This window comes from Salvelinus sp. IW2-2015, linkage group LG3 (genome assembly GCF_002910315.2).
Source record: "Salvelinus sp. IW2-2015 linkage group LG3, ASM291031v2, whole genome shotgun sequence".
NCBI lineage: Eukaryota > Metazoa > Chordata > Actinopteri > Salmoniformes > Salmonidae > Salvelinus > Salvelinus sp. IW2-2015.
In genome coordinates, this window is record NC_036840.1 from 6,097,065 (window position 1) to 6,109,081 (window position 12,017).

The window sequence follows — 12,017 nt, forward strand, 5'->3', positions numbered from 1 at the left end:
TAAAATATATAGCTATAGAATATATAGCTATAGATGAATAAAATATATAGCTATAGAATATATAGCTATAGATGAATAAAATATATAGCTATAGATTAATAGAATATTTAGCTATAGATTAATAGAATATATAGCTATAGATTAATAGAATACATAGCTATAGATAAATAGAATATATAGCTATAGATAAATAGAATATATAGCTATAGATTAATGAACGTGTGATTCTACATGTGTTTATATGTCTCTTCTGTATATCTGTGTGTTTTTCCCTGTGGTTGTCTATGGTGTCAACACAGGGTTTGGGAAATTTGCCCATACGCTCATCCCGAAGGATAAGCTCATGTAAGTTGTTTATTATCTAGCTGGAAAGAACTAGTCTTTTTCCATCTGAATAAACATTGTGCGCTAGATCTGTTTGTCAGCCGCTAACTGTCAGAATAATTTATTGACAGTGTGTGTGTATGTGTGGGTTTTTTGTCTTCAGGGAACTACAGGCGAATCTGATTCGTTCTCATAGTGCTGGTGGGTTACCATGCTTATAGAAACCGAGTATATGTCATTATAATACCTTTATTTCCAAGGGACAGATCAGGCCTGTCCTTGACCAAATTGCACCCCTGGTGTTCATATTGAAATACTTTTTGGTGTGTGTGTGTTCGTGTGCGTGCGTGTGTGTGTGTGTGCAGGAGTGGGCCCCCCATTGAGTGTAGAGAGGACCCGTATGCTACTGGCTCTGAGGATCAATGTTCTGGCCAAAGGGTACAGTGGTGTCTCCATGGAAACGGTCCAGGCTATGGTCAAAGCCTTCAATGGTAAACCCAGTCCACAATAACATGAATAGAAATTCTGATTCATCAGTTTGACTTACTAATGCCAAGCGTGAAATCTGTTTGTGCATGTGTGTGAGTGTGCGTATGCATGTCCTGTCCAGGTACATTGTGCTTGTTTGTGTGTGTGTACCTGTTCACATGCGTGTGTGCGAGAGAGTGCACATGTGGTGCACACTGTGCAGAACATCGGAAGAATTATCACTGTGAATCATTGTAATGTTGTATCATGTATTGTTTGTTTGTGTCAATTCATCCCTATGTGGTGGGCCGCCAACTGGTGATTTAACACGAAAATAAAATGTCATTAATTCATCTATTTATTCATTCATGCATGCATGCATTTGTGTGTGTTTGTGTGTGCGCGTACGTGTTAATTCAAACATTTAAAAAAAAAAATATATGTATATATATGTGTGTGTGTGACAGATCTTTCCCTCTACTCCCCCAGCCTGTCGTGGGTGCCAGAGAAGGGGACGGTAGGGGCTACTGGAGACCTGGCCCACCTCACCCTGGGCCTTATGGGAGAGGGCAGGATGTGGTCGCCTCAACGTGGCTAGGACCACGCCAAAACAGTTGGGTTACCCACAATACCTCTCTCTCTCAACCCAAAGACACACCTCAGATTACCAACATGTTTTTGTTAGATGAATGACTGAGATCAAATGTATACATTAAGGCCCCTAACTCGTTTCCTTCGTCTTTCTTTCTCCTCTCCTTTATTCTTTCTTTCCTCCTTTTCCAGATACTGGTGTCTTGGAGTCACACCTTTGGTACTGAAGCCTAAAGAGGTACAGTGTTAGAGCTGTAGCAGTAGGAACTCTCTTGTTTTTACTATTTGTTATTTTTTCTATCAGGCATTGATTAAGTAGTCTTGTATACTGATTATTGATAACTGGGGTTAGATGATATCATATCTGGGATATAATCGCAGTAGATAGTGATGTCTTTGAGGATCAAGTAAGGAAGTAAGTGTTTCATCGTACAGGGCATCGGTCTGATCAACGGGACTCAGATGATGTCATCTCTGGCGGCGGAGGCAGTGGAGCGAGCTGTGGGCGTGGCCAGGCAGGCTGACATCATCGCTGCCCTCAGCCTGGAGGCCCTGAGGGGCACCACCAAGGCCTTACACAGCGGTCAGACACACACACACACACACACACACACACAGTGAATTGTTGGAGCTTTGATGGTATAAGAAGTTACCCGTTCCATTCCATTGTGAACTGGTTTGTTCTGCCCTTCCAGACATCTATGCAGTGAGGCCACACCTTGGTCAGATAGAGGTGGCTCTGAGACTCCGCTCTCCTCTCCACTCTGACGTCTTCCCCTCCCAGATCTCTGGTAAAGTCAGGCAGGCGAAACACACACACACACACAAACAGAAACACACACACTCAATTCTTGTCCTTCTTAACATTTTGTGTCCAAATGAAGATGTTTACTTTGGTGGAAACCTTAACAGTGCTGTTTTGTCGTTTCCTGTCTCTGACTTCCTTTGTTGTGTTTTCCTGTAGAATCATAGGACATGTGACCGTGTCCAAGATGCATACACCCTCCGCTGTATCCCACAGGTAGAATGTGTGCGTGTGTGTATGTGTGTGTGTGTGTTACAACTCTTTGTACCCCTGCAGTGAGGGGCTGGAGTGAACTAACCCTAGTACCAGTGTTTATTTGTGTCTCTCTCCTCTCTTGTAGGTTCATGGGGTAGCTAACGACACCATAGCCTTTGTTAAGATCATCCTCTCCACTGAGCTCAACAGTGCCACTGACAACCCTGTATCCTCCCAGTGAGTTACATTGTTATATTTACTTGAAGACGTCATGTCTTTCTTTGATCTCCTTTTAGACCCCAACTGTGATTATATAAGTTCACCACAAGGGGGAGCCCTTGGACAAGCCCACATGGGCTTTGGTTTCCTGTATACAGTTTATATTAGAGACTCATAATGTTGTCCCAAATACGAAACCTTAACTCTCCTCCAGCTGGTTTTTGCAGAGCGAGGTGAGACTATCTCTGGGGGTAATTTCCATGGAGAATACCCAGCCAAGGTAGTCACAGACAAATAGATTCACTCCATACAATAAACTCCTCGGTTCCTTCAGTACGGTTCCCCCTCTTTCCTAGACTGGTTATAGATATGATTGTACTGCCTTACCAATGATCACAGGAGTTGGCAAGGCAGCACAAACTGATCTGGGACAAGGCTAACCCTCTCTCCCCCCAGGCTCTAGACTACCTGGCCATCGGGGTCCATGAGCTGGCCAGTATGAGTGAGAGGAGGACAGAAAGGCTGGTCAACCCCTCCCTCAGTGAGTTGCCTGCCTTCCTGGTCCAAGACGGAGCCCTCAACTCTGGCTTCATGATTGCACACTGCACTGCTGCCGCCCTTGGTAGGTGTGTGTGTGTGTGTGTTTGTTCAAACAGAAAACATTAGTGTGTGTTTGTGTCTCTACTCCTCTGCAGTATCTGAGAGCAAGGCGTTGTGCCACCAGTCCTCCGTGGACTCCCTGTCCACCAGCGCAGTTACTGAAGACCACATCTCCATGGGGGGCTGGGCCGCTAGGAAGGCCCTGAGAGTGGTGGAACACGTAGAGCAAGGTAACTCGTACAGTCACATGGGATTAGTGTGTGATGTGCTCGTCCCATCAAATATCATGCATACAGAGTTAACCCTGGGAAGAAAAAGGCATCTCTGCTTTTCAGTTCTGGCCATAGAGCTGCTCGCTGCCTGTCAAGCCCTGGAGTTTCTCCGCCCGCTCAAGTCCACTACCCCACTGGAGAAAGTCCATGAGCTAGTGCGTTCTGTTGTCAGGTGAGAATGTGGAGCTCTGATTCGAGTACTGCCCAATGTTGTTGTTCTGGAAAGGTGTGGGGGGAGTTCTACAGCACATCCGTTTATTCTTATTTCCCATCAGGCCTTGGGATCATGACTGTCAAATGAGTCCCGACATCGAGGCTGCTCCCATGCTCCTCAGGGAGGAAAAGGCAAAAGACTCACCCCATCTCGGTATTATTAGATTCATCATTCCAGCTAATTGATAATGAGGCAGATAAAAATGAACTTCTCTGTTTGTTTCTCACCCGTGGCCTTCTCTAGGTGTGGGAGGCGGTTCGGCCATACATGGACCAATACCGAGACAGGCTCGGACTGAAACCACTCCCACTGGATGACTAGGATATTTTTATAAAAATGACTCAAGTATTTCTTACTTCTACTGTATGATTCCAAATGCAGGATTCAAGTTTATTAAAGGTTATTACAGATATACAGTACAAACAAGAAATGAGCTTAAAAAACAAACATATTGCTTATATTATCTCAGGATAATCCTCCGAAATGTACTGTAACTCCCAGATATGAATCATACCTTGTTATGATCCTGGAGAGATGTTCTTATATCTAACAAGGCTGGTGGACCCAAACAACCACAACCAGTAATTACATTACAGTAAAATATTCTCCCTGGTATATGACAACAGACTATGATTATTCTACATTTACTAAATATACTAGTCATTTAGTTCAGTTTAGAACTCAGTCTGTGTGATTGACAGGAGAGATGATCAGAGGGACAGAGTATTCACCTTTATCATTGCCAGGGCCAAGGAATGGATAGAGTTTCTCAGTGAAGGTGCAGCCAGTGTAAGAGTAGATATGAGACCTGGCCTCCACATCATAAAAGGAGACCTGACCCTCCTCATAATCCACAAACACCCCCACCTTCTGGGGCTTTTTTCTCAGATATAAGCGGACACGGGGGAAGGTACAGGCTGAGTACTTACACTCATCCCTCAGGACCACAGCCCAGAATCCATTAAACGGGCTCTTTGTGATCTTCCCCTTCCTGTTGATGGACTCTCTGGCCACTCCTAAAGTCCATAGAGTTTTCACCTGAACATTCACCTCATAGTAAAATCTCCCAGAGGAGAAACCCTCCTTTCCTAGGACATTTAAAGCTCTGTCAAACCTCTTTGGATTATAAGGTTTATTAAGCTGTGTGCCTCCATGTTTCACCTGTTTCCCATCCTCAGACATGATGAGAGAGGGATGTGCTGTATCAGGATCCAGAGTCACATCCACTGCATACTGCTGAATCCTCTTCAGTTTGACTTCAGGCAGCTTCTCCATCACTTTATTCAGTGTCTCCTCCAGTTGAGACACAGCTCTCCTAACAGTCCCCACACACAGATCACTGTGAACACTGATCTCAGACCAGTCTCTGGTGTCTGGAGGGGTGCAGAGGGATGGGAAGCTCTGGAGAAGGTGGAGGTGGTCCTCAGTGTGTGAGAGCTGCTCCAGCTCAGTGCTTCTCCTCTGTAGCTCAGTGACTTCCTGCTCCAGCTCTTTAATGAGCCCTTCAGCCTGCCTCTCTGCTGCTTTCTGCTTCTCCTCAATCACCTCAATGAGCTCAGCCTGGCTTCTCTCAATGGAGCGCACCAGAGCAGTGAAGACCTGTACACTGTCTGATAATTCTCTCTCTGCCTCTCTCTTGCTGAGATCTACTGAGTGTTTGATCTCCTGAACCTTCTGCAGTCTCTCCTGGATCATCTGCTGCACTTCTGCCTCAGTCTTCCCCAACTGAGCCTTCCTCTTGCCATACTCTTCCTCTAGAGGGACAGTGTCATGAGTCATGTGGTCTGCTTTCAAGCACAAGACACAAAGACATGTCTGGTCAGTCCTACAGAACAGCTCTAGAGGTCTGTCGTGCTTCTTGCACATCCTGTCTTCCAGGTTCTCCACAGGGTTGATCAGCTTGTGTCTCTTTAAGGCTGCGACTCTCTGATGAGGCTCCAGATGAGTCTCACAGTAAGAGGCCTGACACACCAGGCAGGACTTCAGGGCCTTGAGCTTCATCCCAGTGCAGATGTCACAGGATAATTCTACTATCATGGCAGAGCTTTGGTCCGGGCTGCTGGTAGCTTTCACTTCAACTGTCTGTCTGAACTGAGCAGCCATCTCAGAAATTAAAGTGTTGACGAACAGATCTGGTCTCTTATCAAATGTATTTTTACACATGGGACACTGGCACAGGACATTGCTATCCCAGTACTTTGTGATACAGGCCTTGCAGAAGTTGTGTCCACATGGACTAGAGACTGGCTCAGTGAACACATCCAGACAAATAGAGCACAGGAACTGCTCTTCAGACAGGAGACAGCCGGAGGTGGCCATATCTAGACAGAGACCAAAGGTGAAACCATAAACCATTTCCTGGAATCAGCCAGCTCTTGATAGTTTAAGCTTTAGAGTTGTCAACATTGCCTTATGGGATGATAGTAAATGATATTGATACATTATGTTAAAACATAGATAAAAGTCATAACCAAAGTATAAAATGTTTAACATATGCACTGAACAAAAATATAAATGCAACATGCAACAATTTCAAAGATTTTACTGAGTTACAGTTCATATAAGGAAATAAGTCAATTTAAATAAATGCATTAGCCCCTAATCTATGGATTTCACGACTGGGAATACAGACATGCATCTGTTGGTCACAGGTAGGGGTGTGGATGAGATTCAGTATCTGGTGTGACCACCATTTGTCTCATGCAGCGTGACACATCTCCTTCGCATAGAGTTGGTCAGGCGGTTGATTATGGCCTGTGGAATGTTGTGCCACTCTTCAATGGCTGTGCACAGTTGCTGGATATTGTAGGGAACTGGTACACACTGTCATATACATTGATCCAGAGCATCCCAAACATGCTCAATTGATGTCTGGTGAGTATACAGGCCATGGAAGAACTGGGACATTTTCAGCTTCCAGGAATTGTGTACAGATCCTTATGACATGGGGCTGTGCATTATCATGCTGAAACATGAGTTAATGGCAGTTGATGAATGGCACAACAATGGGCCCCAGGATCTCGTCACGGTATCCCTGTGCATTCAAATTGCCATCGATAAAATGCCATTGTGTTAGTTGTCCGTAGCTTATGCCTGCCCATAGCATAACCCCCACCTCCACCATGGGGCACACTGTTCACAACGTTGACATCAGCAAACCACTCACCCACACGACGCCATACACGTGGTGTGTATGGCATACACGTGGTGTGTATGGCGTCATATGGAACATCTGTAAAATATTTCAGCTCATGAAAATGGGGACTAACACTTTACGTGTTGCGTTTATATTTTTGTTCAGTGTAATTAAAAAGGAAATGTGAACGGTAAATAATGTTATGCTTATCTTCAATTTAATATTTCTTAATCTCTTCTCACCTGTACAGTATGTTTGTGGATAATTTCTCTGTCCTTGGTGTCAAAGGGTAGGAGAGTCAGCGTGTAGTCTGAACATGTAGCTATTTAGTAGAGTTCTGATGTGCTGGAGAGTTTGGACCCGTAAACAATATACTGTACGTCTCTCTACTTCAGTTTCAGTTCAACAAAGTGACGTTAGTAATGCTCCTCCCCACCAGATACTGCTGTGTGATTCTCTTCCTGAAACAGTTAACCCTTTACAAGGCTGAACTGTAACTGATTGTCATATTGATTAAAACAGTATTAATTGACGTCCCGTACCGGGAAGAAATTAAATCTACTTTCACCCCTGGTTATTAGTCGCTATGATACAATTGGTGTAATCATTCAGATGTGTGTAAAGAGGTCAATGACAACCAGAAGGTATTGGGTCATTTGGATTTTTATTCAAAGGATTTATGTCACATTAAAGCACATGGTACTAGTTTGTCCACTTATAAAAGAGCTTGACATTAATGGCACCTCTCCTCATGGTTCAAAAAAGAGAGTGGGCAACAAATATAGAACTTCCCATTCCACCTCCCAAACCTGCATAAAACAATCAATGTACAAAAACAAACTAAGTGGTCCGAATAGCATTAAAAATCAAGTATCCAAAACCGGTTGAAAGCTGCACTCCAAACCTTGTGGCACCTCATAACTACGTACTACATTTAGAGAACAGACTTGTACATTTACATGACAGGGTTGTGTCAACCACCACATCCCTTCCCACCCATAACAGCCCCCCTCCAAGACCTCCTGTCCATCTGACGATTGCCTTTGACCTTTTGACAGTGGGGTCATACTCTCAGCCTATGGTTAGCCTACGGTCGCCAGGCCTGTGTCTGTGCAGTCGATGGCCGCCGCGGTCAGAGCAGGCGCAAGGCCTCGTCATGAGAACTGGATCTGCTGCACGCCAGGAATCTACAGGAGCAGACAGAGGCAATGGAGACAACGTCATGGATATGTCGTAATGGTCTAGTTAAAATGTCTGATGTCACTTACCTGTTGATATGAGGTGGTGTACACCATGACGTTCTGCTGTTGGCCGTCGGCTGTTATTATTCCAGCTGGCAGTTGATTCGCTGGAATGGAGGGAAGAGGACGTTACAAAACCGTCCACAGCACAAGACTATATTATGCCATTTAGCAGACGATTTTATCCACAGCGACTTAGTAATGCATGCATACATTTTACATATGTATGCAGGCATGACTGTAAAGCCTCTACTTTAGTATGAGATGACAAAATTGAGAACAGTTCTGAACCACTTACTGAAGCTATCGTCTGTAAGCTCCTCCCCCAGGCCTTCTCCCACCGACACACCTGGGATTCCCTTCTCCCCCTTCATCGCCTAGGAAACAACACATTGTGAGAGATTAAATAACATGTGATGTGCGATTGTTCATGGACACTTGGGATTGTGTGAGAGAGACTGTCAGAGCAGAAGAAGTGTGTTTAGTCGTACCTCTCTGAACTTCTGCAGGTAGAGTTTGAGGGGCTCCACGTACATGTCGAAGCCCAGGGTTGACATGGCAAACAGGATGTCCTCTCCGTTGATGGTCTTTCTTTTCTCCTGGTGGCAGCGCTCACTGGCCTCCGACGTGATAAAGCTGATGAACTCGCTCACACACTCCTGCACACACTCCTTGGCGTCTTTCGCTATCTGTGAGACACACACACACAATTTAGGACAAAGAGGAATAGGATGAGGAGAACGTTTGTGGGTCGTATTCACTTGGCACCAAACAGGGGGGGGAAAACAGACTGAAAGCTAAGCTAACAAGCTTGCTAACTTTGTAAGTGTGTGACATCGTCACGGATTGGTTCTCATTCCATTTTTATAACACTCAATTCGATACGGACAAAACAGTACCGATTTAACAAAGGCTGTTCGTTTGGGAATATGCCGAAGAATAAAGGTAAGGGAGGAAAGAATCGGCGACGAGGTAAAAATGAGAACAAATCAGAAAGAGAGCTGGTATTCAAAGAGGATAGCAAAGAATATGCACAGGTGATTAAGATGGACTAGCTCAACTTGTCCAATAAGAAACAAATGTTTTTTCTGTTACTAAACGTTTTACAATGGTGTGTATTTACAAATACGACACAAGTCTTGCTCTCACACAGCCTGCCTACACACACACACACACACACACACACACACACACACACACACACAGTTACCTTCCCGGTCTGTGGGATGCCGTTCTTCATGATGCGTGCCACGTTAGCGATGGGGAGGTAGATGTCCTGCTCCCGGAAGTTCTCTTTCATGCCCCCGTCATCATGGTCGTTCAGACTCTCCTCTCCATCATCTTCATCACATGCATTATTATGTGGAAAACATGGATCATTAGGTACTGACACTGTTGCATTGAGATGTAGAGAAAGTGATAATGTAGTTGTGGCTGCTTTGCAGTGATGTATTGTTGTCTCTGCCTTCTTGCCCTTTGAGCGGTTGTCTGTGCCCAATAATGTTTGTACCATGTTGTGTTGCCACCTTGCTATGTTGTTGTCTTATGTCTCGCTTTGTGTACTGTTGTGGTGTCTCTTGTCGTGATGTGTGTTTTGTCCTATCTTTTATTTAAATCCCAGCCCCGTCCCCGCTGCTGAAGCCCTATTGCGTTTTGGTAGGCCGTCATTGTAAATAAGAATGTTTAACTCACTTGTCTAGTTAAATAAAATAAAATAATGACACTACAGTACATTTTGATTTGGGGCATATTCAATTCATAATACACCCACACCTGGTTCCCCAATTAGGATTGAATGTATCAGCTGACGTCCCTTACCATCTTGAGACTGGAGTACATATCCTCCTGACATGTATTCTCCAGAGATGCCTAACGTTAGCTGGGAGGCGTCGGTGGTGGAACGGTCTTCTTCCATCTGGAACAAAGGACATGGTTTACTCAAATAGGTGAATTGTTGGAAGGCACTTACTGTTGACTGGCTAGCTAGCTAAACTGTGTCTAGTTTAGTTAGCTAGCCAAGTGTTCGCCAGGTTAGGTTGCTAGAAAACTGTTAGCTAGCAGGTCTACCGAATTAGTTTAATTTCGCTGACCAGGTGAGTGGTTGTTTGCTAAATGGGAAGCTAGCAAGCTAACGTTAGCTAGCAAATGTTTCGTTCGAAATATAATTTCAACAAATGAAGCAATAGCTTTAGTTAGGTAGCCATTTGACCCTCACACATGTTGATTGACTAATCAACGACTATTGTTGTAACGAAACCACTCTGGATTCCTGGGTACAATTTAACGTTATATAGTAGCCACATTGGTTGTCTCGTTGCAAGACCTCTCTGCTCACAATGAAATTCCATATCGGAATTTCGGCCTGTTCTTTGTGTCGAAAACTGGGGCAGGGGTACATGGCATGATATGAAGCTAATTAATCATTTTGACTACACTTCCTGCTCTCAAAATCCTAAACGCAACAAATACAAATTAGTCAGAGACGGACATTTCCATTCGAGCTAACGAGGAATTGGTTAACAATCATTGGCCGGAGCCAGGCACAAACCTGCAATGAAGCCCTGGTTGGTTACCTTCTCAAAACGGCCGTTGGTTGGACAGAAAATGGCTACAAAAGAACCAGTCCCAGCGCGGAGCTACGCGTCCTCTAAAAATACATTGCACTACCTCCCCCGACCGCCAGGCGGCCGTTCTGTCAAAGTGTCACCCTCCACTAAATTACACCTAGTAAGCTGTTCTACTACTCAAAAGCGACCCTCCCTTTCTCTGTGTGCATTTGTTACCATTTTATTGTTTTAAAGAAAAGCTTTGACTAATACAATGTAATGGTGATGTCATCATGCAGTATGTCCGTTATGGTTATATAAGAACAGGGTATTTTCATTACATAGCAGACCTAGTGCAAAATTTAATTGCATTTAACACACTTACTGATTGATTGAATATATTATTGTGTATTCACATTATTACAGTGTTATCACCACGAGTGAACATCAGCGCAGTACCTTTTGCGCATGCGTTTGTGTACTGTCCCTCTGACAGTAATCCAAAATCGGCACACTCGCTGACCGTCGAGTCAGAAATTTCAGCGAAACTATTTGGAAAAGTTGACCGCTATAACTGACTCCTTCCAGAATCATCTTGAAGGATAGAATATGCTTGATAGAACTATCCAACAACACGTTCCGTTGGTGGGACTCATATTTTTTTGAATTTATTTACGTGTGTTGGTAAATTCATATTGTATGCTTCTCTTTGGATCCTGTTTCTCTACGAAATCTGATTATTAAAAAATTATATTGACCCATCCAATATTATTTATTTATTGATAATCAATAGTGTAATCAAAGATGGCAATGAAATTCTGTGGTATGACGTTCACTCTGACTCATAAAGAAAATGTGCAGCTCTGATTCTATCCACCAGGTGGCTACATTGCACCAACATATATTGAAATGAGGCAGTGCTGAACTGTAAACTTCACGAGTCCCAGTCGAATTGATTAACATAATATCATAAACGGTACAATGGTCTTTGCTTCTGCTTCTGCTGCTGATGCAAATGTTTGTTGCAAAATGCCTTAACTTGTATTTTTACACCCTTCAATATGTTTCACTCTGAGACCACATGCCGATCTAATTCCAACCCACTATGGATCAGACATGGATGTTAAAATGGGTGTGGACATAAAAGGATGTTTTTCTGTTGCAATAGAAGAGCTCCTATAACAATATCTGAAAGGTTGCAAAAATCTATGTGGGCACAACATAATTCTCGTTTCCACACTGCCTGCACCAACTTTGATAGAAACACCCATAGACTGAAATGTTAAATCCTTTTAAAGATTCCTTTTTTTAAGAGGGCATAATGTCTTTCAAATTCAGAGTGAAACGAGGTGACACATTTTCTCACTCAGGGGTTATTGGAGAGTTAATTACAATGTGGTGGCTGG

The 12,017-nt window shown here is 43.8% G+C and overlaps 3 protein-coding genes across 5 annotated transcripts; 1 reads left to right on the forward strand and 2 right to left on the reverse strand.

The window, feature by feature from the left end:
• The first annotated feature begins 1,495 nt into the window (after positions 1-1,495).
• LOC111949637 (histidine ammonia-lyase-like) lies at positions 1,496-4,005 on the forward strand. Its single transcript, XM_070436494.1, has 11 exons — positions 1,496-1,621; positions 1,819-1,966; positions 2,079-2,179; positions 2,348-2,404; positions 2,529-2,609; positions 2,817-2,882; positions 3,059-3,224; positions 3,298-3,432; positions 3,538-3,646; positions 3,750-3,841; positions 3,932-4,005. The coding sequence occupies exons 1-11, from the start codon at positions 1,496-1,498 to the stop codon at positions 4,003-4,005; spliced, it is 1,155 nt and encodes a 384-aa protein (XP_070292595.1).
• A 39-nt stretch (positions 4,006-4,044) lies between these two features.
• On the reverse strand, positions 4,045-7,243 carry LOC111949629 (E3 ubiquitin-protein ligase TRIM39-like). Its single transcript, XM_023966966.3, has 2 exons — positions 7,067-7,243; positions 4,045-6,009 (listed from the first exon to the last, which is right to left on the reverse strand). The coding sequence occupies exon 2, from the start codon at positions 6,005-6,007 to the stop codon at positions 4,370-4,372; it is 1,638 nt and encodes a 545-aa protein (XP_023822734.1). The 5' UTR covers positions 6,008-6,009; positions 7,067-7,243; the 3' UTR covers positions 4,045-4,369.
• Positions 7,244-7,469: 226 nt separating this feature from the next.
• Positions 7,470-10,709, reverse strand: LOC111949645 (nuclear transcription factor Y subunit beta). Of its 3 annotated transcripts, none has more exons than XM_070434205.1 (7): positions 10,639-10,709; positions 9,884-9,980; positions 9,276-9,406; positions 8,557-8,754; positions 8,364-8,442; positions 8,093-8,172; positions 7,470-8,011 (listed from the first exon to the last, which is right to left on the reverse strand). In XM_070434205.1, the coding sequence occupies exons 2-7, from the start codon at positions 9,978-9,980 to the stop codon at positions 7,979-7,981; spliced, it is 618 nt and encodes a 205-aa protein (XP_070290306.1). In that variant the 5' UTR covers positions 10,639-10,709; the 3' UTR covers positions 7,470-7,978. The 3 variants fall into 3 exon arrangements, with proteins under 3 accessions (XP_070290306.1, XP_023822764.1, XP_023822756.1); XM_023966996.3 differs by having other exon boundaries at positions 10,614-10,703; XM_023966988.3 differs by lacking the exon at positions 10,639-10,709 and adding an exon at positions 10,401-10,554.
• Positions 10,710-12,017: the final 1,308 nt, after the last annotated feature.